General features: G+C 48.3%; 1 protein-coding gene across 18 annotated transcripts in view; it reads left to right on the forward strand.

The window, feature by feature from the left end:
* The window catches only part of sox6 (SRY-box transcription factor 6), a 235,787-nt gene that overhangs the window by 163,406 nt on the left and 44,830 nt on the right, over window positions 1–27,551 (forward strand). For 13 of the 18 annotated variants that reach the window (XM_071380895.1, XM_071380892.1, XM_071380897.1 and 10 more), the window contains 6 exons: window positions 7,867–7,987; window positions 13,044–13,123; window positions 23,521–23,670; window positions 25,752–25,926; window positions 26,952–27,142; window positions 27,320–27,340. In XM_071380895.1, the coding sequence (XP_071236996.1) occupies window positions 7,867–7,987; window positions 13,044–13,123; window positions 23,521–23,670; window positions 25,752–25,926; window positions 26,952–27,142; window positions 27,320–27,340 (738 nt within the window). The remainder of the gene's footprint in view (window positions 1–7,866; window positions 7,988–13,043; window positions 13,124–23,520; window positions 23,671–25,751; window positions 25,927–26,951; window positions 27,143–27,319; window positions 27,341–27,551) is intronic. The other 5 variants (XM_071380888.1, XM_071380891.1, XM_071380898.1 and 2 more) reach the window with 2 other exon arrangements.

Here is a 27,551-nt window from a genome sequence, read left to right on the forward strand (position 1 = left end):
ACCGACACTACAGTGTTATGGTTCAACATCTCACCTCACCACCGACACTACAGTGTTATGGTTCAACATCTCACCTCACCACCGACACTACAGTGTTATGGTTCAACATCTCACCACACCACCGACACTACAGTGTTATGGTTCAACATCTCATCTCACCACACCACCGACACTACAGTGTTATGGTTCAACATCTCACCACACCACCGACACTACAGTGTTATGATTCAACATCTCATCTCACCACACCACCGACACTACAGTGTTATGGTTCAACATCTCACCACACCACCGACACTACAGTGTTATGGTTCAACATCTCATCTCACCACCGACACTACAGTGTTATGATTCAACATCTCACCACATCACCGACACTACAGTGTTATGGTTCAACATCTCACCTCACCACCGACACTACAGTGTTATGGTTCAACATCTCACCTCACCACCGACACTACAGTGTTATGGTTCGACATCTCATCTCACCACACCACCGACACTACAGTGTTACGGTTCGACATCTCATCTCACCACACCACCGACACTACAGTGTTATGGTTCAACATCTCACCTCACCACCGACACTACAGTGTTATGGTTCAACATCTCACCTCACCACCGACACCACAGTGTTATGGTTCAACATCTCACCTCACCACCGACACTACAGTGTTATGGTTCAACATCTCACCTCACCACACCACCGACACTACAGTGTTACGGTTCGACATCTCATCTCACCACACCACCGACACTACAGTGTTACGGTTCGACATCTCATCTCACCACCGACACTACAGTGTTATGGTTCAACATCTCATCTCACCACCGACACTACAGTGTTATGGTTCAACATCTCATCTCACCACACCACCGACACTACAGTGTTATGGTTCAACATCTCACCTCACCACCGACACTACAGTGTTATGGTTCAACATCTCACCACACCACCGACACTACAGTGTTATGGTTCGACATCTCATCTCACCACCGACACTACAGTGTTATGGTTCAACATCTCACCACACCACCGACACTACAGTGTTATGGTTCAACATCTCACCACACCACCGACACTACAGTGTTATGGTTCAACATCTCACCACACCACCGACACTACAGTGTTATGGTTCGACATCTCATCTCACCACCGACACTACAGTGTTATGGATCAACATCTCACCACACCACCGACACTACAGTGTTATGGTTCAACATCTCACCACACCACCGACACTACAGTGTTATGGTTCGACATCTCATCTCACCACCGACACTACAGTGTTATGGTTCAACATCTCATCTCACCACCGACACTACAGTGTTATGGTTCGACATCTCATCTCACCACCGACACTACAGTGTTATGGTTCAACATCTCACCACACCACCGACACTACAGTGTTATGGTTCGACATCTCATCTCACCACCGACACTACAGTGTTATGGTTCAACATCTCACCACACCACCGACACTACAGTGTTATGGTTCAACATCTCACCTCACCACCGACACTACAGTGTTATGGTTCAACATCTCACCTCACCACCGACACTACAGTGTTATGGTTCAACATCTCATCTCACCACCGACACTACAGTGTTATGGTTCAACATCTCATCTCACCACCGACACTACAGTGTTATGGTTCAACATCTCACCTCACCACCGACACTACAGTGTTATGGTTCAACATCTCACCACATCACCGACACTACAGTGTTATGGTTCAACATCTCACCACATCACCGACACCACAGTGTTATGGTTCGACATCTCATCTCACCACCGACACTACAGTGTTATGGTTCAACATCTCACCACATCACCGACACTACAGTGTTATGGTTCAACATCTCACCTCACCACCGACACTACAGTGTTATGATTCAACATCTCACCACACCACCGACACTACAGTGTTATGGTTCAACATCTCACCTCACCACCGACACTACAGTGTTATGGTTCAACATCTCATCTCACCACCGACACTACAGTGTTATGATTCAACATCTCACCTCACCACCGACACTACAGTGTTATGGTTCAACATCTCACCTCACCACCGACACTACAGTGTTATGGTTCAACATCTCATCTCATCACCGACACTACAGTGTTATGGTTCAACATCTCACCTCACCACCGACACTACAGTGTTATGGTTCGACATCTCATCTCACCACCGACACTACAGTGTTATGGTTCGACATCTCATCTCACCACACCACCGACACTACAGTGTTATGGTTCAACATCTCATCTCACCACCGACACTACAGTGTTATGGTTCAACATCTCACCTCACCACCGACACTACAGTGTTATGATTCAACATCTCACCTCACCACCGACACTACAGTGTTATGGTTCAACATCTCACCTCACCACCGACACTACAGTGTTATGGTTCAACATCTCATCTCACCACCGACACTACAGTGTTATGGTTCAACATCTCACCTCACCACCGACACTACAGTGTTATGGTTCAACATCTCACCTCACCACCGACACTACAGTGTTATGGTTCGACATCTCATCTCACCACACCACCGACACTACAGTGTTATGGTTCGACATCTCACCACACCACCGACACTACAGTGTTACGGTTCGACATCTCATCTCACCACACCACCGACACTACAGTGTTATGGTTCGACATCTCATCTCACCACACCACCGACACTACAGTGTTATGGTTCAACATCTCATCTCACCACACCACCGACACTACAGTGTTATGGTTCAACATCTCACCACACCACCGACACTACAGTGTTATGGTTCGACATCTCATCTCACCACACCACCGACACTACAGTGTTACGGTTCGACATCTCACCACACCACCGACACTACAGTGTTATGGTTCGACATCTCACCACACCACCGAAACTACAGTGTTACGGTTCGACATCTCATCTCACCACACCTCCGACACTACAGTGTTATGGTTCAACATCTCATCTCACCACACCACCGACACTACAGTGTTATGGTTCAACATCTCACCACACCACCGACACTACAGTGTTATGGTTCAACATCTCACCACATCACCGACACTACAGTGTTATGGTTCGACATCTCATCTCACCACACCACCGACACTACAGTGTTATGGTTCAACATCTCACCACACCACCGACACTACAGTGTTATGGTTCAACATCTCACCACATCACCGACACTACAGTGTTATGGTTCAACATCTCACCTCACCACCGACACTACAGTGTTATGATTCAACATCTCACCACACCACCGACACTACAGTGTTATGGTTCAACATCTCACCTCACCACCGACACTACAGTGTTATGGTTCAACATCTCATCTCACCACCGACACTACAGTGTTATGATTCAACATCTCACCTCACCACCGACACTACAGTGTTATGGTTCAACATCTCACCTCACCACCGACACTACAGTGTTATGGTTCAACATCTCATCTCATCACCGACACTACAGTGTTATGGTTCAACATCTCACCTCACCACCGACACTACAGTGTTATGGTTCGACATCTCATCTCACCACCGACACTACAGTGTTATGGTTCGACATCTCATCTCACCACACCACCGACACTACAGTGTTATGGTTCAACATCTCATCTCACCACCGACACTACAGTGTTATGGTTCAACATCTCACCTCACCACCGACACTACAGTGTTATGATTCAACATCTCACCTCACCACCGACACTACAGTGTTATGGTTCAACATCTCACCTCACCACCGACACTACAGTGTTATGGTTCAACATCTCATCTCACCACCGACACTACAGTGTTATGGTTCAACATCTCACCTCACCACCGACACTACAGTGTTATGGTTCAACATCTCACCTCACCACCGACACTACAGTGTTATGGTTCGACATCTCATCTCACCACACCACCGACACTACAGTGTTATGGTTCGACATCTCACCACACCACCGACACTACAGTGTTACGGTTCGACATCTCATCTCACCACACCACCGACACTACAGTGTTATGGTTCGACATCTCATCTCACCACACCACCGACACTACAGTGTTATGGTTCAACATCTCATCTCACCACACCACCGACACTACAGTGTTATGGTTCAACATCTCACCACACCACCGACACTACAGTGTTATGGTTCGACATCTCATCTCACCACACCACCGACACTACAGTGTTACGGTTCGACATCTCACCACACCACCGACACTACAGTGTTATGGTTCGACATCTCACCACACCACCGACACTACAGTGTTACGGTTCGACATCTCATCTCACCACACCTCCGACACTACAGTGTTATGGTTCAACATCTCATCTCACCACACCACCGACACTACAGTGTTATGGTTCAACATCTCACCACACCACCGACACTACAGTGTTATGGTTCAACATCTCACCACATCACCGACACTACAGTGTTATGGTTCGACATCTCATCTCACCACACCACCGACACTACAGTGTTATGGTTCAACATCTCACCTCACCACCGACACTACAGTGTTATGGTTCAACATCTCACCACACCACCGACACTACAGTGTTATGGTTCGACATCTCATCTCACCACCGACACTACAGTGTTATGGTTCAACATCTCATCTCACCACCGACACCACAGTGTTATGGTTCGACATCTCATCTCACCACACCACCGACACTACAGTGTTATGGTTCAACATCTCACCACACCACCGACACTACAGTGTTATTGTAACGGAACTCTAATTCCTCCTCCTCCTCGGACGAGGAGAGGAGAGAGGGATCGGAAGACCAATTTGCAGCGAGGTAGGATGACATAATGATTTATTTACAAAACGAAACTAAACACACGAAGAACACTTGATAATTACAAAACAACAAACGAACGTAGACTGACCTAAAACATGTGAACTTACATATAAACGAAGAACGCACGAAACAGGTACAGACTACAAACCAACGCTACAGTCCCGTGTGGCACGAACATACCTACAGACACAGGAGACAACCACCCACAAACAAACAGTGAGAACAACCTACCTTAATATGACTCTCAATCAGAGGAAACGTCAAACACCTGCCTCTGATTGAGAGCCATACCAGGCAACCCAAAACCAACATAGAAACAGAAAACATAGACTGCCCACCCAAAACTCACGCCCTGACCAATAAACACATACAAAACAAGAGAAAACAGGTCAGGAACGTGACATAACCCCCCCCTTAAGGTGCGAACGCCGGGCGCACCAGCACAAAGTCTAGGGGAGGGTCTGGGTGGGCATCTGACCACGGTGGTGGCTCAGGCTCCGGACGCTGTCCCCACACCACCATAGTCACTCCCCGCTTCTGTATCCCCCTCCCAATGACCACCCTCCAACTAAACCCACCTAAATGAAGGGGCAGCACCGGGATAAGGGCCAGCACCGGGATAAGGGGCAGCACCGGGATAAGGGGCAGCACCGGGATAAGGGGCAGCACCGGGCTGAGGGACTCTGGCAGGTCCTGGCTGAGGGACTCTGGCAGGTCCTGGCTGAGGGACTCTGGCAGGTCCTGGCTGAGGGACTCTGGCAGGTCCTGGCTGAGGGACTCTGGCAGGTCCTGGCTGAGGGACTCTGGCAGGTCCTGGCTGGACGGCTCTGGCAGGTCCTGGCTGGACGGCTCTGGCAGGTCCTGGCTGGACGGCTCTGGCAGGTCCTGGCTGGACGGCTCTGGCAGGTCCTGGCTGGACGGCTCTGGCTGGTCCTGGCTGGACGGCTCTGGCTGGTCCTGGCTGGACGGCTCTGGCTGGTCCTGGCTGGACGGCTCTGGCTGATCCTGGCTGGACGGCTCTGGCTGGTCCTGGCTGGACGACGGCTCTGCAGGCTCAGTCCAGACGGGCAGTTCATGCGGCGTTGGGCAGACGGGCAGTTCAGGCGCCGCTGGGCAGACAGCCAGCTCTGACCGCTCGGGACAGACGGGCAGCTCTGACAGCTCAGGACAGACGGGCAGTTCTGGGCAGACTGGCAGACCTGTAGGGAGGAGACGGAGAGACAGCCTGGTGCGTGGTATAGGCACTGGCTGCGCTGGAGAGGAGGAAAGCTCTGACAGCGCTGGACAGGTGGGAGCAGCTGGAGAGAGAACCCGGAGAGACAGCCTGGTGCGGGGGGCTGCCACCGGTGGACTGGTACTTGGAGGTGGCACCGGGTATACCGGACCGTGAAGGAGGACACGTGCTCTTGAGCACCGAGCCTGCCCAACCCTACCAGGTTGAATGGTGCCCGTAGCCCTGCCAGTGCGGCGAGGTGGAATAGCCCGCACTGGGCTATGCTGGCGAACCGGGGACACCATCTGTAAGGCTGGTGCCATGTATGCCGGCCCGAGGAGACGCACTGGTGGCCAGATGCGTTGGGCCGGCTTCATGACATCCGGCTCGATGCCCAACCTAGCCCTACCAGTGCGGCAAGGTGGAATAGCCCGCACTGGGCTAAGCACGCGTACTGGGGACACCGTGCGCTTTACCGCATAACACGGTGTCTGACCAGTACGACGCCCTCTCACTCCACGGTAAGCACGGGGAGTTGGCTCAGGTATCCTACCCGGCTTTGCCACACTCCTCGTGTGCCCCCCCCCAAGACATTTTTGGGTCTGACTCTCGGGCTCCCAACCGCGTCGCCGCGCTGCCTCCTCATACCAGCGCCTCTCTGCCTTCGCTGCCTCCAGCTCCGTCTTGGGACGGCGATATTCCCCTGGCTGAGCCCAGGGTCCTTTGCCGTCCAGGATCTCCTCCCATGTCCATGAATCCTGGGATCTCTGCGGTTGCTGTCGCTGCCCTTTTCCCCGCTGCTTGATCCTGGTAATTTGGTGGGTGGTTCTGTAACGGAACTCTAATTCCTCCTCCTCCTCGGACGAGGAGAGGAGAGAGGGATCGGAAGACCAATTTGCAGCGAGGTAGGATGACATAATGATTTATTTACAAAACGAAACTAAACACACGAAGAACACTTGATAATTACAAAACAACAAACGAACGTAGACTGACCTAAAACATGTGAACTTACATATAAACGAAGAACGCACGAAACAGGTACAGACTACAAACCAACGCTACAGTCCCGTGTGGCACGAACATACCTACAGACACAGGAGACAACCACCCACAAACAAACAGTGAGAACAACCTACCTTAATATGACTCTCAATCAGAGGAAACGTCAAACACCTGCCTCTGATTGAGAGCCATACCAGGCAACCCAAAACCAACATAGAAACAGAAAACATAGACTGCCCACCCAAAACTCACGCCCTGACCAATAAACACATACAAAACAAGAGAAAACAGGTCAGGAACGTGACAGTTATGGTTCGACATCTCATCTCACCACACCACCGACACTACAGCGAACAGCCTAAGGACATTGTGTTGATCTATTCACATACCAGTCTGTATCTGTCACCATCAGTCATCCCACTCACCGTACACACACCTACATACACCGTACACACACCATACAGACCTCTACAGGTGCTCAAATACATCTGTAACCTCCCGTCCTTTGCCTCTCACGTGTCATACCCTCTGGGGGGGGGGGGGGGACAATGCGCGTGCGGCTGGGTCCTTTGATGTTCCGTTGTGAAATAGTGTTGGGGGGATTAGGAACAGACGCGGCCGGGCCAGGTATTGTGTGAGCACACGAGGGCCGTCAGAGCCGCAGAGCCCCCTGTCAGGACGTGTTAGGCCAGGCTGTGATCTGCTCTGTGCTCCCCTCTCCTCTCCTCTCCCCCTGCCTGCCTGCCTCAGTGTGATGCTGTCTGTGTCTGCAGCTCAGCTAGGCCTCTCTCTGATCTCCGCTTCTCTATCTGTTCAGCAGGTCCAGGGTCACATGCCTCCGCTCATGATCCCCATTTTTCCACACGACCAACGAACCCTGGCAGCTGCTGCCGCAGCCCAGCAGGGCTTTCTCTTCCCACCAGGAATCTCTTACAAGCCAGGTATGCTCCTCTCTTTCTCTCTCTGTTGTTTCTTCCTGTGTCTCTGTCTGTCCTGTTCTCTGTCTACTTCTCAATGTTATGTACATGCAGTTCTCCTCCTCACAGACACAGGTTCATTTTAACAGCATGGGTCATCTTATTGATGAAGGACCTTTCCCAATATATTCTATCCCACATTTATTATGGTTATATATTTCATACATTTACTTGCAATGTATTTCATGTAAGTAATACTTTTTTTCAGTCCTCATTTTCACTGCCCCAGATTTCATAGGATCCTTACACTACACATATCCCAGTCTCCATACGGCATCAAATAAGAGTGTAGTCAGTAAGGCCAAGGCAGATGACGTACAGTACTCTATGTCACCTTGTAAATGGAGCCAAGCCTTGGGGAGTGTTCTGTGTTCAACTCCAAGGCAGCATGCCTGTTCAACAATAGATATGAGTAAAGGAGCACTGGAATGTAAACAGCTTTTCAACATGAAAGTGTCTTGACTTCTCTGGCTGTAATCACTATGGAAGAATCTGCTGAGGGAACTGCCTGCTGCAGTAACACAGTACTCTACCTAGGCACTCACTGACTCCCTCACTCTCTCACTGTACTCATCAATCACTCAAAGGATTATGTACAGCTTAGATGTCAATTTAAACATACCGTATATAGTGGAATGTGATAGCACTAGAAACAGTACAGTATTAATGTCCAGACATACTATCCTGAGATAGTGTCTTGTCCTTCTGTATCTCTTTATGGAGATGAGCTGACACATGGCACTCATCCAGAGACAGACAGACAGACAGACAGACAGACAGACAGACAGACAGACAGACAGAGACAGAGACAGAGACAGAGACAGAGACAGACAGAGAGAGACAGAAGAGGAGGGCAAGCGTCTCCCAGGCATACAGTAATTTGTCCTGTGGGGATGAAGGGTGAAGGCCCCCTCCCGGAGGTGCCTCTCCTCCCCTTGCCTGTAGCAGCTTGCCTCCCTCTCCCTTTGTGTGATGAACGGAGAAAGAGAATGGCTCCACACGCAACACATTCCACATCCCAAAACAAATTTGTGAGAAATTGCTATGACTTGTTGTTTGACTTCCTGCTCATTGTTGCTGAGAATTAAAGATGTGTCACTCTGGGCTTCTGTAATTAAATATTCAGGCAGATCCCTGACCTGGAGTGGACCCAGGCACACAGCCTTTCTCCCCTTAGCTCTATGGCTGGGTATTCCTTTTAATTCTTGCTGAACATTGACTATCGGCTGGAAGTAAAGTAAAATTGCACATGCAAGGGTTTTCTCATCTCCCTGACCGACCTGGGGGGAGGGAAAGTCCAGGCCTCTTTTTGTCTGTCCTGAATGCTCTCACAAATACATTTGTTGTTAGCGTCGTATCACAACATCGAGGTAACTTCAGGACATGGTGGAAGGCAGAGGGGGTGGAGTAAGATTGGCTAGTCTAGTCAGCAGGTAAATAGCAGAACATTAAAAGGTGTGGTAGTGCAGCTAATACATTTACTATAAAGCCACAGGATGGAAAAAATAGTCAGCTATTTTGGAACTACAGAGGCATGTCAGCTGGAACACAGCGCCTGAGGGGATTCTTTTGCCTGTCGATTTCTTTAATACATTTGACATGGAAAATGTTTTAGTACAAATACCAGAAGGTATTATGGACTCACGGCATGCATGGGTCGCCATGTGTACACACAATCCCTGAATTATTCATGAGTTATTCATAAAGAAAAGGAAAAAGGGTCTGAAAATGACTACCAATGACTACCATCATCAACTGAAGTAGCTTAACGTCTCTATTATCCTCAACCCCCAACGCAAGATCCTACCTTATGACCAGTCTGCTAGATCAGAGGATGCTGCTGTGTCCACTCACCATGAAGACTTGTGAAGTGAAGTGGCCAAGCGTTCACTTCCACGCTAGGGCACACTAATCTAATGTCATCTTTATAAGACAGACCCTCCCAGGGACCACTGCTTATGACCCTGACCCCGCGGTGTTGCCACGACGACAGAGCTATTGCCAGCGTCGTAGCATCGTGCCATCTCTCCCTCTGCACACTGTGCTCAATGGCCCTGACGTTGCATGGCAGAGCAGAGACGCAGGTCATCCTTTAAACAAATAGACGCCAGCTCGCTCTGTTTACATGGACACAGAGACATTCACTCTGATAGTAGTCTAATGGTCCTGCAGAATGACTCCATGGTCATTGGGTCCCTATGCTATGATGAGGACACACATAGACATCCAGCTGGAATGACTGCTGCTACATATCTGTTTCTGCCGCCGCACAATAACTGATGGACTTGTCCCTCTTGTGACTGAATACAGTAGCTGCATTAGAGCTCCATGGAATCTGTGTCAGCCATTCATGCTCACAAGTGTTAGGCCTTCTATTGTTGTTCAGCACCAACTTTCTCACCACCTTGTTTAGCTGGATAGAGACATTGTTAGCACTTCAAACAGAGAAAGTGAAATAGGGCATAGACTTAGTAATTGAACATTCATTCCAGAGCTACTTGTTTTCAAAGAACTCTAGAATATTTTAGATTGCCCTTGGCATCAGGTGCCCAGTTGTGAAGAGCACTGTTAGAGAGAGGCTTTTCCCTTCTCCTGCATCAGGCCCTGCTCTATGGTCCTACCCACTCCTTTTCATTAGTGTTGAGCCCAGGCTCTCAGGCTGTGGTGTCCTCAAGCCCAGGCTCCAGGCAGCTGGAGGGCCCTGCACTAGATATGAGGGTGCTCATCGATAAAGAGGGTCAGGGCCCGATGCCGCTCAGTCCCACACAACTCCACTTAATTGGGCCCGTTTTTCAGCATGACACCTGGCTGAGTAAGGAATGCAGGATGAGATGAGCCTCTCTCTCCACCATTACCATCACAGACAGAGACCTTTAAACAGTATTCAGCAGCTCCTGTCTCTGCTTTCACTTTCTCTATAGCATTATGATGTTGAACAGGTAGCGGCTCGTTGGCCCCATCTGTCTTGTTGGACAGGGAATGTCTTTGATACTGGTCTAGTTGGTAGTACCGACCATATCAGAGGTAAATTACTGGTTGATTCCTATGGAGGACCGTCTGTATGTAAGCTCTGACAGGACATAAATCACCCTTGAGCTTGGTTCACTGTGGATGAGAGATCCTGTTTGGATCACAGTGGTCACTGTGCTGCATCAGGGCTCCGGCAGCCGACTTGTCATGATGAAGGGAATCCATCAATCTCATCCCTCAGCAGTTCCAGGAGTGACAACAAACACCCGATCCATAGTGTGCCCTCTCCATGTGCCAGAGTTATGTACCCAGCTCTGACACAGCCATGGCATCATCTGGCTCCTTCTGTTTAACCCTCCTAGAGATCCATCACCCAGGCCTGACCATGGGATCAGTCATGGGATCAGCCATCCTCAGGACAGCAGCACACTTTGAAACCCTGGTTCTCTTTCATTACTGACACCAGGCTGGCCGCACGCCCAGTCTACTGGAGTCTGCATGAAACCCTGGACCCCCTAGACCCCCCGATACCCCCCCTCCAGACCCCCCAGTACAGTGCCGGTGGTGTCCTCTCTTGGCAGCTGACCCCTCCCTGGTTTCACATGACCTCCTCCCTGGTTTCACATGACTTGTCATTGAGCCCCCCCTAAAGTCAGGCAGAACTCCCCCACTCCTTCTCTGCACAGAGAGAGGGATGACATACTTATGCATTGAGAGAAAAGGCCATGCGGGTAGTAACGACCCACACCGCACCCCTCCTACGAGACAATTTGAAATCACTTCACTGGCCTGATTTTATTTGCCCCTGCCTTAAATGGGGATTGAATTTCCTGGCTGTATCACAATGTGCTGTGCTGTACAAGATTGCAAAGTGAGGGTGAAGGAAGAAAAAGGGAAAGGGAAAGGGGGATACCTAGTCAGTACAACTGAATGCATTCAACTGAAATGTGTCTTCCTCAAAAGACAAGGTATACACATTTACCTCATGCCTGTGGTTTAATGGCTCCATATGAAGTGACAGGCAGAAGTGGGGACTGAACTAGTGCCAATTCCCCCTCAGTGCACATGCTTCAGTCAACCCCCCCTCCCCTCTCCTCTCCCCGCCCCTCTCCACTCCCCTACAATCCCCACTCCCCACTCCCCTCTCCACTCCACTCCCCACTCCTCTCCCCTCTCGCCAGTAGGCTACACTACTGGCCTGGCCCTTCTCACTGGGGTTGTTCTGTCTGTCTGTCGGTCTGTCGGTCGGTCGGGTCGGTCGGTCTGTCGGTCTGTCGGTCGGTCGGTCGGTCTGAACACACTGGACTGAGTGTAAAGGCTTCTGGTACTGAGTGACACACTCAACGCTCCCACAACATCAATCATATAGACTACACCTACTTCATGCTTGTCCTTCAAACTCACTGACACTGTAAAGCAATAAAATAAAAATGACATAAAAAGAGTTATTCATACTGGTTAGATTGATGTGATACCAAGATAAGAATGTTATTTGTTAACCGTGTTATTGTAACAACACACTTGTTCAAACTAGTTTCTTAAAGCACTGTTCCCTCTTGTCTGCCAAAACTCTCACTGCCAAACAAACAATGTTGTGTCAAACAATAGCAGGGCATGTCTACAAATGCCTGAGAGAACATGCTACTTCCTCTGTGTAATCACTTATAATCACACAGATATTTAACACACACACACACACACACACACACACACACACACACACACACACACACACACACACACACACACACACACACACACCTTTCATAGTGCCTGTTGGTTTCCAGTGTGGAGATGGAGAGCAGGGAGTGGGAGTTTGAGGAGGGGTGTAGTGTGGTGGAGGGATACGTTCCTGAGTAATCCTGCTCCAGTCGGCCCAGCTGAGCCTTTTGTTGGTGCAGATGTTTGGGCCGAGAGCCGAGGGCCCAGAGGAGGAGAGGAGAGGGAGAGGAGGGCCCAGGGACTGTGTTGGCACATGCCTGGCTGCTGTGGGCCCGGCTCCCTTAGCTCATTGTCTCAACCTGTGCACATTGTTCTCTCCCCCCGACAGGTGATAACTACCCGGTGCAGTTCATTCCATCCACAATGGCAGCTGCGGCAGCGTCAGGACTCAGCCCCCTCCAGCTTCAGGTATGTGCTACGACAAAGAATGCTGCTCAGGACGCCTGCCAAGCCCAGGGCAGAATAACGGCTAAGCAGCTGTATGTTAAGTAAGGAGCTGCACACTAAATAATCCTGGAGGCCCTAGCTCCTACAAGCTTATCACCTTACACATGCAGTTTACCCTGTTTTATAGAGGATTTAACCCCATAGCTCCACCAGAGATGGGAGTTAGGATGATAATAGTTATTAGAGGGAATGAAAATCACTCCAGTTACCTTAATCACCTCCTGTAGAATCTATCAGACAGAGACTATTTACTGTATTAGGAAAGTTAAATACAGACCTCTGATGTTCCTGCATTACACTGTATGACCTAAAGCTGTATGTGTTGTGTGCAGACAGAGGGGTGTGCAGTCTAAATGTAATTGGGACAGAGAGAGAGCGAGAGAGAGCGAGAGAGACAGAAAGAGACAGAAAGAGAGAGAGACAGACAGAAAGAGAGAGAGACAGAAAGAGAGAGAGAAAGAGAGTTAGAGAGAGAAAAAGAGACAGAAAGAGAGAGAGAGAGCGCGAGAGAGAGAGAGAGAGAGAGAGCGTGAGAGAGAGAGAAAGTGTGAGATAGAGAGACAGAGAGAGAGAGAGAGAGAGCGCGCGAGAGAGAGCGAGAGAGAGCGAGAGAGAGCGAGAGAGAGCGAGAGAGAGAGAGAGAGAGAGAGAGAGAGAGAGAGAGAGAGAGAGAGAGAGAGAGAGAGAGAGAGAGAGAGAGAGAGAGAGAGAGAGAGAGAGAGAGAGAGAGAGAGAGAGAGAGGGGGGGGTGTGTTGGTAGTGAATGTGTGTTGGTAGTGGGTGTGTGTTGGTGGTGGGTGTGTGTCAAGAGAGAGCTTGATTCCCGAACAGAAAGAGAGAATGCTGGGATAGGCTCCAAAGCCTTGCAGGAGCGTTCACATGAAGCTGTTAGAGCTGAACTGGGGTCAGGGGCTAACCCCAGGCTATACTGTTTAATAAAGATAATTATCTGGGTTCCATCTTCATAGTCAGTTCTTTCTATCCAAATAGTTCATAGTTCTTTCTATCCAAATTGACAATATGTATTCCCCAGGTTACTTTCTCTGAGTTCTATTTACATAACCACTACACAGAATGGCTATGGGAAGCAGCGAAACCCTCTGTACAATTACACTAATGCTATTACTCCTGCCTGCTTGCTTAAGAAATTATCAAAGCGCCCTTTGCAGTTCTGTGAAGTATGAAGATTGAGGACATCTTTTGAAACTGTGTAATCATAAATATTTAGGGCTATCTGAAACTACTTGAATAAGGATCGTCAGTAGACTTTAATGTTCTGCCTTTGAAACAAAGGAGAAAGGAGAGCGAAAGAATTAAAAACAGCTCTCCAAGCGCCTGCTTTTTGTGGCCGCTGTTTTGTCAACACCAATGATAAGCTGTTGATAGCAATTAGACATTAATCTCTCTGATAGCCAGGATTCTGATAGCCAGGATTCTGATAGCCAGGACTGAAGAAAAACAAAACCAGAGGGAGACAGGACTAGGAGGAGGGGGCTGAGTGGAAAGTGTCTTGTAACTTTTTCTTCTTGCTAATACATGAGCACAATTTGTCCTTCAGAGCTTATCGCTCTCAGCATTAATGAGCCTTGGCAAGTTCTAACAATGCTTGCAGTTGGAGCTGGAGAGCCCTGCTTTATCACGCAGCAAGCCATGCAGCTATGGGAAGAACAATCAGGAACGTGGAAAGTGTGGGATGAGTCTGCTCATGTTCTTCTTGCGTGCGTGCGTGCGTGCGTGCGTGTGCGCGTGTGTGTGTGTGTGTGTGTGTGTGTGTGTGTGTGTGTGTGTGTGTGTGTGTGTGTGTGTGTGTGTGTGTGTGTGTGTGTGTGTGTGTGTGTTACTCTCTGTTTGCGTATCATAGAGAAAGCTTGAGGTTAGCACAGTCTAGGCCTACTGAGTGTCTATTTATAGTTGTGTTCTAGGTCAGATGGGCTAGCCATATATCTGAAGGTTAGGCTGGGGTGAGGAGGGGGCTTCAGCCATTAATTCTGATAACGTATTTAACCCTGGGAATGGGCGAAAACAGAGCCTCCAAGACCATGACTTGGCTGACCTTTAGAGAACACAGTAAACAAAAAGAGGTGCATTCCTATTAATTGAAGCCTGTCCGCCTGTGGTATATTCCGGCTGCCGGCTGCTATTTACCCTGCATAGAGTCTCCCTTAAAACAGCAAGGCAAGTCAAACATGCCCTTTTCTCTAGTGCTGGGATCAACAAGCTAACCATGTGACTCCTATCACTTCTTCTACAAAGCGCTGGGGGACAGGATGATTAAAACAGAATATGAAGGCAGAGATGGAAGTGATTAAGTTAAGTTCACTCTCTCCTCTCATAGTGATAATAGTGTTAGCTTCCGCCGCCCATCTCCCTCAAGTCTACCAGTGAAACAGAGGGAGACGCCAAGAGATAACACAACAGGAGCTCTGTGTGTGTCACACAAGTCACATCAGGACAAAAGAAGCAGACAATATGTTCTTTTAGTCAACAAGAACAACAGAGCTACAAAGAGGAGATTTGTCATTTGTGGTGAGAGGATATGAGGAGACACTTTGTCCGGCAGTTGTCTGGCTTACACTGTGGCTCCTTTTTTGAGCGGTGCATCTAAGAACAGGAAGCATCACATTATGATGTTAGTTTTTACTGGGAAATTATGACGTTTAATCAATGTGGAAAACTGATTGGATTTGAAAAAAGTAATCAACGTAAGGTCATTTGGTTTTTTTTCACCCAACTTTGAACCTAAATCCAGTAACATGGTGACATTTTTTGTTGATTTCACACTGAATTCACATTCGTTGACAACTCAACCAAATGGAAATCAAAACTAGATATTGAACTGATGTCTGTGCCCAGTGGGTTATCATGTTTTTTCCTCCAGTGTATTTCTGATGTCTCTCCTAGTCTGTGTAGGCTCTTATTCTACATGCTAATCTTTTAACAAAGCATCTGTGCTGCTAATTGCTGAGGAGATTGTGTGGAGGATCAGCCAGACAGAAGTGTGTGTGTTCTGGGTGTGATCATCAGTAATGACCATATCACTAAGTTTGGTTTTCACGCATCACCAGACAGGAAGCACTGAGACTCACAACCCCTTCAACTTCCTGGGCTGAGGACCCTCCCCCTGCATGGCATTGGCTCAGCATGCCTCTCTAATTAAAATATCTCTCCCTGTCAGCAGCCTGGCAAGGTATAATTTTCACCAATTTACTCAGTTTAGATTGTGAAATATATGAACCTTAAAAAAGTGTCTTATTGGAGGAATTAATTCCCACAATGCAGCAGCAGTAATGTGCTCAGCCATCCAGTCAGCAATGCTAGCCGCTCTGTCAGTCTTAATGTTGGCCACGCACCCGCTCACCATCTCCACTGTCATAACAGTCTGGGCCCTGCGCGGAGGATCCTCTCACTCCCCCTCCTCTCTGCCCTTTCTCTCCAGGCATAAAAAACCAAGGTAACAAAGGTTTAGGGCTGATGGATGTAAATGAATCTTGGTCGGTGTGTTTGAGTGTTGAAGAGTGTAATTTGCTTGTCAATACAGGGTGGGATGGCGTGGCCATGGTGGCTGGCAGGGAGAGACTGTCGCCAGGCATTTTCAGTACACAGGGCAATTTCACTCAATGCTTCCCTGACAGATTGGCCCTCGTCTACGAGTCACAGGAGAGAAGGTGTAAACTATCCCTCCGACTGAGTGCCCCTCTTCATTAGGGTCCACTCAGGCCTGGGATGAGCTCAGGACAAGCAGGAAACAATAGCTCCATCCTGGACTGTCCTGGCCTGATTACAACTGACACATCTCACCTAACAGGGGAATTTGTGCTCAGATTGTACCCCCGATGTGTCCCGCCACCCACTATATTCAATTGAGTGGACAAGACAAGAGAAGAATTTCCTTAAATTTCACAAAATAATTTTCTATTTGGAGTTGCACTTAATTTGTTGTTTGTACACTATCCCCTCTCCCATAAATTGCCCTGTGAAAAACAATTTCCTTAAAGCTGATGTAGGCCTGATACATTGTTGGGCCCTTTTACCAGGGTGATAAACAGGAGAGGGAACTTTAGACAGGACTGTTTTTTATCATTGGAGCCAGACTTGGGGTTTAAGCAGTTTTAGAGAAAGCATCATTGGATAAAGCGGAACATCTGTGTCCTCTCTATAGAGGATCAGAGAGAGCAGCAAATAGGAGCCTCTGCTTTCACTCTGTCAAATCTCCATTTTACTCCCTATCTCTCTCTCTGCCCCTCAGTCTCGCTCTATCCCTTTCTCTCATCTATATCTCCCTGCTTTTTCCTCCATCGCCTACTTTGTATATTACCCTCTTTCTTTCTCTCAAGTCTTTTCTTATGCTCTTTCTGTGTGTCACTCCTGTGTCACTCCTTTTCTTCCCCAAATTACACAGGCCGCCACATCCTTAAGCTTTAAAATATTGGATGTTAAATTGCTTGAGTGGTGACTTTAACTGCAATTACCATCCATCACAGTGGAAATGGTATCACTCAGGTCCCATGCTAAACCTTCTCCAGCCTCGCTGTCATAAACACATGAAAAGCAGCAGCCCACGTGCTACAATGACAACCAGACCAGATCTGAGCAGAGAGAGATGCGTGTGGAGGGCACTCAGTGGCTGAGACGGCTGGAGTGACAGGGAGGACTCAGAGTCTCAAAGACTCCCAGACAGAGAGGGAGAGCAGGAAACCTGGTATTATCTTTTGTTTGGAGGGAAATGCATGTGTACTCCGGATGTGTGGAGAGACTGGGGCCTGTGCCATCACCAACAACAAGTGAAGCGCTTTTCACTTTAAGTTTAAAGAGAGACGAACTGAGACAGACAGAGACAGAGACAGAGACAGAGACAGAGACAGAGACAGAGACAGAGAGAGAGAGAGAGAGAGAGAGAGAGAGAGAGAGAGAGAGAGAGAGAGAGAGAGCAGCTGGTTCTCTGTTTGTGAGGAGAGGAGAGGAGCAGTGCAGCAGTGCTAGCTGTGTGTGGAGAGGAGGAGAGCTAATGGGATGGCTAGGTGAGCAGCTGGATAGGCTCTTTAGTGTACAGAGGGACAGATGGACAGACAGTGTGGATAATGCAGTGAGAGGTGCTGAATGTAAGGGCTGGCTCGGGGTCCTGACTGATGGCTCGGAGCTTTGGGCCTGGAGAACCCACACATGCTAGGCTAGGATAGTTAGATCCAAGATGACTAGGATTGTGTTGTTGAGAGTGTGTGTGCATGTGTGTGTCTATTAGAGTGAGGCAGAGGCGAGCAGGCTGGAAAGAGAGAAGGAGAGAAGGAGGAGGGGTAGAGCAGGGGAGCAGGTTGGGTGCCAGCAGATGAGACAGATGTTGGGCCATACTGGAAAGCATCGGCACAGTGCACCAGGACGCCTGCCTCCGCTCCTGACATCTGGGCCTGGCCTGGGTCAGCCTGCCTGGTCGCCCTGGGCAATGAGCCTGTACAAGCCTTGTGGCAAACGGGGCTGGCGCTGCGCTGCCTTTTAAACAGCGGGGTGCACCGGAGCATGATTAATGCCCTCATGTCCACCCCACTGCTCAGCAGAGGCAAGGCAGAGGTGACTGAGAGAGAGAGCGAGAGAACACCCACTGCCTCAAACAGGGGATGGACAATAGCAAATCACACTCACAATACCGTGCTATATAGAATAGCTGTGTCTTCTTTCAGTCATTTATATTCTGCAGAGATGTTTTTCAGTGTGTCTGTTGCGTCAGAGTGAGTTGAATCTGAGGCCTCAGTTGTTGTACGTGTGTAATGCACCATAATGGCTGGGAGCAGGAAGGCTGTCCAAATTTGCCACTGTATTTTACAGCATCTGTCACTGAGCTTTGGCCCTGCCCTTCTCTTTAAGAACAAACAAGATTCTACAGCTTGTTTTTCTGAGAAATGTTTTTTTCCCTCCCTGTTTTTCCCCCAAAGCCCACTCCACATCCCCCTCGCTATCCGTCCTCTGCCCCAAGTTCACAAAATGCGGAAGCGACGTACAGGACCTACTCTGCCTGTTATCAATGCTACTCTCTAGTTGTTGCTTTTCCTTTTCGTTTAACACCAAATTAAAAGTGTGGAAACTTAACGAATACCAGGATGAAACAACACACATCTAATTAATTGTGGCTGACAATAATTATTTTGTTCCGAATGGATTGGTTTATCCAAGACGCAAAATAATGAGTTTTCCTTATACATAAATAATGGTAATTGATCTATTGCCTTTTATATATATGCCCTATACTATATTTAATAGCCTCAGTTGAGTCTAATATGCTGGGAGCATGGTCTGGACATGTGCTGAGATGTCCATCATCAGTGGAGTGTGTAATCTCAGTATAATGTTGTCGCAGGCAGAAAAGTGAACCTCCTCGTTTAACCTCTGCCGCCTCCAGAGGGCTTGTTTTTAATTACTAGAGGCTAACAAGCTGACCTTGGGCCTGGCGCGCTCATTTGGAATCCATGCTCGCTGAGATGTGCTCTGCTGAGAGATGGGGGAGGGAGGAAGGGAAGGAGGGAGAGAAGGAGGGAGGGACGGGGTCGCAGGCATGGTGTGTGCGTGTGTTTGTGTGTGTGTGTGTGTGTGTGTTTGAACTGTTTTCTGTGAGGAAGGGGATACGGTAGGAGTCAACACAGAGGCTTTGTTCAGTCTTAGTTCATGTTTCTGTATTCTGGCAGAAATAGCATCATCCCCAGGAGAACCCAGGCAGCAGGACCTCTGTGCCTGCCTGCCTGCCTGCCTGCCCAGCAGAGCCATGGGGGAGGGGAGGGCTGAGGGAGCATAATGTCAAACATCCAGAGAAACAGGAAACTGTCTGTCTGTCTGTGTCTCTCTATCTCTCTCTCTCACCCTCTCGCACTCTCACATACACTTACTCAACACAAACACTCTGGCATATTCCTACCCTCAATAGCCGTTTCCATTTTAATTGGTAAGGACAGTGAAGTCAACCGTTTTAGTGCTTGAGAGGAGTTTGTTTTTGCGGCAATAGAGTGCAGGTTGAAACCACTACTGCTGATGATGAGAGCAGAGAGCAGAGACCACTCAGGACTCCACCTGGTGAACGCTGGCCATAGTGGACCTGGGGCACCAAGCCAGCTCTTCCCAGTCCCCAGCCTCTGCCCCTTCCCCAGCCCATGATCCCTGTCTTACCATTGACTTTCAGTGTGACCCTCATTACCAACAGGCACCTTCTGCCGTGGCAGCACAGCAAGATGGCGGGGGGCGCGGGGAAGGGAGTAAGTGTGTGGGCCTACCGGGAGAGACCTCTGTGAGCCAGGCAGGCAGGCAGGCAGATGTCCTTCAGTTAGGGGACTGGAACATGTGTCCTGGCCAGAGACGGTGTTAGTCAGTCAGTCAGGTCAGCCAGAGGCTGTCTCCTGTCTCTCCCTCTCTCTCCCTCAAACTCACACCCCTCTGTTTCACCTAGTACACGGCTAGTTAACACGTACATTTTTACACAACTAGGCTGAAATGCATTGGAGACGTGGCAGCCCTCCGCTGCCCTACCTCCTCCCTGTCCTTGAGCGGTGCATGGTTTAGTTAGTGGTGGACTGTGTGTCGTGTCACACCTCCCTCCTGCATGTCTTCCTGCTCTCCTGATTGTGTTTATTGTTTCTTACCTCCTGGAGTCTGCCTGTGCTGGGTAGAGCTGCAGCTCCTCACCCCATGGCTACGTCCTGCTAATCAGGTCTCACAAAAGCCAGGTTGACTACCTCTAATTTGAAGCAAAACCCAATTATTATCTTTTTCCAGAACAATAAAGTTCTTCCTACTCGGGGTCAGGGGCTTTGCCCATCTACAGCTCTGTTAACAAACATCTGTCCAACAGACTTGGCTTCCGCTCCGCTCCTACACAGACTGGAGCCTCACGTGTAGCCTAGAGACATAGTCAGGCAGCTCAACTCCTCCGCAAACAACTAACCCAAAATGCTCAAACTAACTCAACTATGTCACCCTAACCCAAAATGCTCAAACTAACTCAACTATGTCACCCTAACCCAAAATGCTCAAACTAACTCAACTATGTCACCCTAACCCAAAATGGTCAAACTAACTCAACTATGTCACCCTAACCCAAAATGCTCAAACTAACTCAACTATGTCACCCTAACCCAAAATGCTCAAACTAACTCAACTATGTCACCCTAACCCAAAATGCTCAAACTAACTCAACTATGTCACCCTAACCCAAAATGGTCAAACTAACTCAACGTTGTATTAGTGAGATGGATTTGGGGCGGGTAGAGTTGTGTCCATTTCTGTGGCCCCTTGAAGACAAAAGGCTGTTTGTGTGTGAGGCGGGGGCAGCGCTATCATTGTGGGAACATAATCAGTCGGTCATTTCCGCTGCCCATGTGCTGTTGTTTGCCTCGGGTCCCCCAGAAGAATGAACCTTTTGTGTGCCGTGTATGTGGCGGCGATAAAGTTTGGTCCAGGAGAGTATACATGTTTATATCTGGAGATACGTGAGCAGGACACAAAGTGCTTTGTTTGGATTTAGTCTGCGTCTGCACTACGGAGGGTGGGGCAAACAGGCCACCGGAGCTGTGCCACATTTTCCATCCACACAAATGGAGTCTGTATGGGGCCCCGGAAAACCAGGAAATGAGACGGGGCATACTGATTGGTCATACCGAATAGAAAGTAAATTCTCCTTGACAACGCCATCCGTTTGAATAACATAGAAACAGAGCGGCGTACCTACTCTGAGCCAGAAAGGCTTGTCAGAGAGTGATGAGGTGGTGTCTGTCTGGTCTGGAGCTGTGAGAGATTGTACATATTGTACACTACCTAGCCCTCACTCTGAGACAGGAGTCCTAGTTGACAGACCCCTGCCACTTACAGCAGGGGACAAAAGCCAATTTAACCACTTACCTGGTGGCCAATCAATAATAGCCTGAGGCAAACAGTAGTGCTGTCAACATAGGGAGTGAGTCTTAGTGGTCTCTTAGAGAGGGCTCAGTACAAAAACATAATCAACTCCAGATCTGATCATAAAACAATCTTCTTTATGCTGTGTTCAAACTGACTGGAAAATAGTGGAAAGTCAGATTTTGTATTTGAATGTTATTAGATACCCATGAATTATAGCTCACATGTTCATAGTGCCTAGAAGTTTTAACAGGCATCACTGAAGCCTCCATCTTTCATCAATGATAGACAATCTGCCCTCCTTATATCTAAAGTTTATTTAAATGATGACGTTTATTGATTATTTATTTTTGACCCAACCCCCTTCTCTGTGATGTGTGTCTGACAACTGTTATTTTAAATATGTTTTCAAAAGCCATATCAGTATCCGTAATAACCCGTTCACTAAGCGCCTGCCAGATAATCAGGACAGCAGTAGACATATATAATATTATACAGAGTTCAACCCCTTTGCTGTGTAGAAAAGTGATTGTCATTAAACGCTTAGCCAGTCATCAAAACCACACGTCTGAGTGGTAAGTCACCACTGGTTAGTGAAGTTACTGATTTATTGCCAAGGAAAATAAGCATGATGACATCAATGGTCTTTGTGCAGCAGGCAGGATGGGGCCTTAATAATGTATGCGTTTAATGTGTTCTGTGATGGGAATCCAACTGGGTTTGGTTTTCTAACAGTGTGGGATGGCAGGCGTATAGAGGGCCAGCTCAGGTGGCTGTCTAGTAGTGTCCTATTACAGGCCAGAAAGCCCAACAGAAACCTCTCTACTGTGGAGGGAAATCAGAACAGTCTCTCTCCTGTTGAGTCTGAAAACTTCTCTCTGTGGAGGGAAATCAGAACAGTCTCTCTCCTGTTGAGTCTGAAAACTTCTCTCTGTGGAGGGAAATCAGAACAGTCTCTCTCCTGTTGAGTCTGAAAACTTCTCTCTGTGGAGGGAAATCAGAACAGTCTCTCTCCTGTTGAGTCTGAAAACTTCTCTCTGTGGAGGGAAATCAGAACAGTCTCTCTCCTGTTGAGTCTGAAAACTTCTCTCTGTGGAGGGAAATCAGAACAGTCTCTCTCCTGTTGAGTCTGAAAACTTCTCTCTGTGGAGGGAAATCAGAACAGTCTCTCTCCTGTTGAGTCTGAAAACTTCTCTCTGTGATGAGTGGAAAAAGAGCACTCCAAGTGTGCTGAATGAGAGCCATGGCTGTGTGGTTTTTAAGGCTGCTGTCTCTCCCTGGATTCAAGCTTTGATATACAGTAAAGACCTTTGATGGAGGTTCTCTGCCAGGCATGGAAAGAGAGGAAGACGTGAAAGAGAGAGACAGAGACAGAAACAGAGAGAGAGAGAGAGAGAGAGAGAGAGAGAGAGAGAGAGAGAGAAAGCTTTGAATGGTGTCTGTCTTTGGATGTTAATGACTTGTGGATTTCCTCCCTCTCCTCTCTACAGCAACTGTATGCCGCCCAGCTTGCCAGCATGCAGGTCTCTCCTGGAGCCAAGATGCCGCCACTCCCCCAGCCTCCCAACAACAGCGGGCCCATCTCCCCCTCCGGCCTGAAGAACGACAAGAGATCCTCCAGCCCTATCACTCAAGTCAAGGTAGGCCCCGCCTCTCACCCCTTACTTCACCCACCTACAGCCCACCACCTAAGTGCTGGAGTGGTTCTTGACCCAGCCTGCTGATAACTCAGAAAATGAGTGGTAGTAGTGGTAGTGGTGCTGCTGTTCTGGGTTCTGTGCTAATACTGGGCCAAACTTCTTACCGGCCCATCAATCTGTAGGCCTTTAACAAGGCCCGCTCTCTTTCAACCAGAACTCTGTGGACATGGTTGCTATGGCTGTGGGCGCTCTAAGTGAGAGAATTTGTGGAACACATGGTTTCAGATCACAAGGAACAGCAGAACCTTTTTTATTATGACGGAATAAAACCATTAGAACAGAGAGAGAATCACTCGTATTTAAATGCAGTTTAAAAAGTGAAGGGAAAAGGAAGGGTTGATGACTGTTATTGTCTTGTAAATAAACCCGAGAGCAGGGTCTGCTACTGCATGGCCTGGATCCACCAGACCTCCGTATGGAGCATAGAGTAGATACATCATCCTCTCACCATGCCAGGCCATAATCAGAAACATGCCTCCATTTGGAAAAGTTTAGCTTAATATCACTATAGTGAAGGGACTTAAATCATGTCATTGAATTGTAGTGCAGCTCTCTCTCTCAAGCTCTGGAGCTTAATACTGCCTCCCCCACAACCCCACCACACCTCCCCCATGACCCCAGGCACACAGCCTCCTGGGAGCTCATCCATGGGCCTGTATCAAGCTGTCTCCTAAACCCTGTCACTTTATAGGATCTATGTCATCAAGGCTGTGTGTTAGATATGAGGCACTGAACAGATCCTACAGGCCTTTTCACTCAGATATTGTGACATTGAGTTGCTGTTCTGAATGGACTCTATGAGTATTTATCATACTTCTAAACACTAAGGTTGTGAGCTTGAACTATCAATAATTAAACACTAATGTAAAGTACATATGTCCCCAAAGCCCCATCTGTATTCATCCTTAGTTAGAATTAGATTGCTGTTAGTTTTGTTTGTCAGCTTTTGGCTGCATTGGATGACAAACTGTTATTGGCACAGCAATAACAAGGCCTTGAGGCAGTCTGTGTCTGAGCCAGCCATATGTTTGGACAAGGAGACACTTGGGCTTTGAAAAAAACTGTTAACAACAGCATACAGACTAATCTCAGCGAAGAGGCTTCACTAGAGAGATACATAAGGAGGCAGTAGAGCTATACTTGACATACCCAGGTACTTTCCTCCATTGGTACGTGTGTAATACCTACAGTACCATCCAGTCAGGTAGCAGGTATCCTCTCCAAGAGCTCCTAGACACTGGCCTGGAGAACACCACAGACCACCATCAGCCTCAATCACACCTTACTGCTGCTCTGTGCTGTACTGCAACCAGCCCAGCAGACATGTCCTCCTGTGACCTGACATCTCACATTAACTCACCCAACTTTACAAAGAATGCATTCTAAACCAGTTATACATTTATTACACACTGTCGGATGCAGTATTACATGAAACAAATGACTAACACCAGTATCCGCAAATGAGAAAGGAAATTGGAAAACAACTTAATGAATTAGATAACGCAACTGACGTTTGATGACTGTTACTTACAACCATCTTTAATCATCACCATGTATCTCTGTAATGTGGTTATTATTCATTCTTAGACCGGAGAAGAGGGAGAACAGATGAAGATGTACAGGGAGGCAAAAATCAGATTTAATTAGTGTGAACAAAGGCGCTCGGCAACTGTGAGGACGGCCATGATGGCACGGTGCCAGCAGATGAATGAGGAGAGGAGAGGAGAAGAGAGGAGGGGAGAGGAAAAGAGGGGGAGAGTAGAGAAGGATAGAAGAGGGGAGAGGAGAGAAGGGGAGGGAGAGGGGGGGAGCAGAGGACGGTCAGATAGGAGCACTAGTAATTAGCCAGGAGCAGAGTGTTGTCTGGGAGCCCACACATCCTCCAATAGGAGGAGCCCTTATTCACATCTGTGTCCTCGCTCTCCCGCTGTCTCTCCCTCTCTTTCTCTCTCCCCCTCTTTCTGTCTGTTTCTCTCTCTCTATCTCTCTTCCACTCCGCTCCCTTACCCCATCTCCACAAGGAGGAGGGAACGCAGCCTCTCAACCTCTCCGCCCGGCCCAAGACGGCAGAGCTGGTCAAGTCCCCCACGTCCCCCACACAAAGCCTGTTCACAGGCAGCAAGACCAGCCCCAACAGCCTGTCCAAGAGCGGCATCCAGAGTCCCCTCGGAGGCATGGGCCGTGGGTCTTCTCTGGGTAAGAACTCGCCACACTTTGCATCTCACCTCCGGCTCCATCTCTAATAGTCAATACATACTGATTTAATCTGTTTTGAAGTTGGCACCCCCTCGATCACATAGAAAGATCATTATAATTCCATAACATTGATAAAGGATTGAAGCTAGATATTTTGTTGGTTTTATTTTCTGTGTTTAGATAATGGGAGTTGAACATACAATATTTCACACTGTCAAGGTGTAAAAATGGCTTTGAATGATTTTTTTATCTGGATGAAACAAAAGTTAATGACGTTTATCCCTGTATCCCTGTAGACGAAACTGTTGACACAATTGCAACTCTTAATCTCGGTGGAACCTTGGTATTAAAAACCATGCAATCTAGAGCTGCGGATGTTGTAACACATTATTTGTTTTTAAGAGGTCTCACGTTTCACCATCCCTCTCATGTTAAGCCTTTCTACTCAGCCTTTGCTAACTGTTATTAAATGCAGTCTTTCATTAAAGCGCCTGTATTTCCGCTGTTCCGTTCAGACTGGGGGTTTGAACCCCATGTTTGTTTTATTCTATTTCTGTGTCTTTAACTGCCATCCCTCCTCACCTAACTTTGAGATGTTAATTACACAAAGAAGGTCGACAGACTCGGTCTACTGCCTCTCGCTGTCTTTAAAACAGACCCACACGTACACAGATGCAGGCAGCACACACGTGCACGCACACGCGCACACGCGCACACACACACGCACACACGCACACACACACACACGCACACGCGCACGCGCACGCGCACGCACACACACACGCACACACACACACACACACACACACACACACACACACACACACACACACACACACACACACACACACACACACACACACACACACACTGGAAAAAGGAAGAGGACCTCATACAAGGCTTGATTCTCCACATAGGATGATCAACACCTGTCAGTGGGCTCATTCACTGTGAATCAAAATGAATAGTGTGTAAGTGTATCTACTGTGTGTGTGGTTTAACTGGGCGTGACGCTCCCTCCCCAGACATCCTGTCCAGCCTGAACTCCACAGCGCTGTTCGGGGACCAGGATGCGGTGATGAAGGCCATCCAGGAGGCCAGGAAGATGAGAGAACAGATCCAGAGAGAGCAGCTGCAGCACCACCAGCAGGGCATGGAGGCCAAGCTCTCTGCCCTCACAGGCATGGGCCTCAACAACTGCAGCAGGGCTGACAAGGTCAGAATCCCTGCCCCCTCCGTCCGTCTGTCTGTCCATCCAGCTCTCTGTCTCATTCTCTCTCATTCCTTTTCTCCTCTCTTCCATTTATCTTCCTATATGTTGCTTTCTGTTTATTCACTCTTCTCTCTCTGTCTCTCTTTTCTCCTTCCCTCCCTCTTTTTTCCTCACCAACAGAGCTGGTTCACTGAGTACATTGTGAGTAGCCCAAAACCACAACTAGTAAAGTGATTTCCGCTATTTTCTTTTTTAGATATAATTCTTCAGACCAATGTTTGTCTTTAATGTTGGTCCAGAGTAGTGGTTTTGATTGACATTGGCATGGCTGTGTGTGTATATGTGTGTGTGTGTGTGTGTGTGTGTGTGTGTGTGTGTGTGTGTGTGTGTGTGTGTGTGTGTGTGTGTGTGT

The sequence above is a fragment of the Salvelinus alpinus genome, chromosome 33 (assembly GCF_045679555.1).
Source record: "Salvelinus alpinus chromosome 33, SLU_Salpinus.1, whole genome shotgun sequence".
Taxonomy (NCBI): domain Eukaryota; kingdom Metazoa; phylum Chordata; class Actinopteri; order Salmoniformes; family Salmonidae; genus Salvelinus; species Salvelinus alpinus.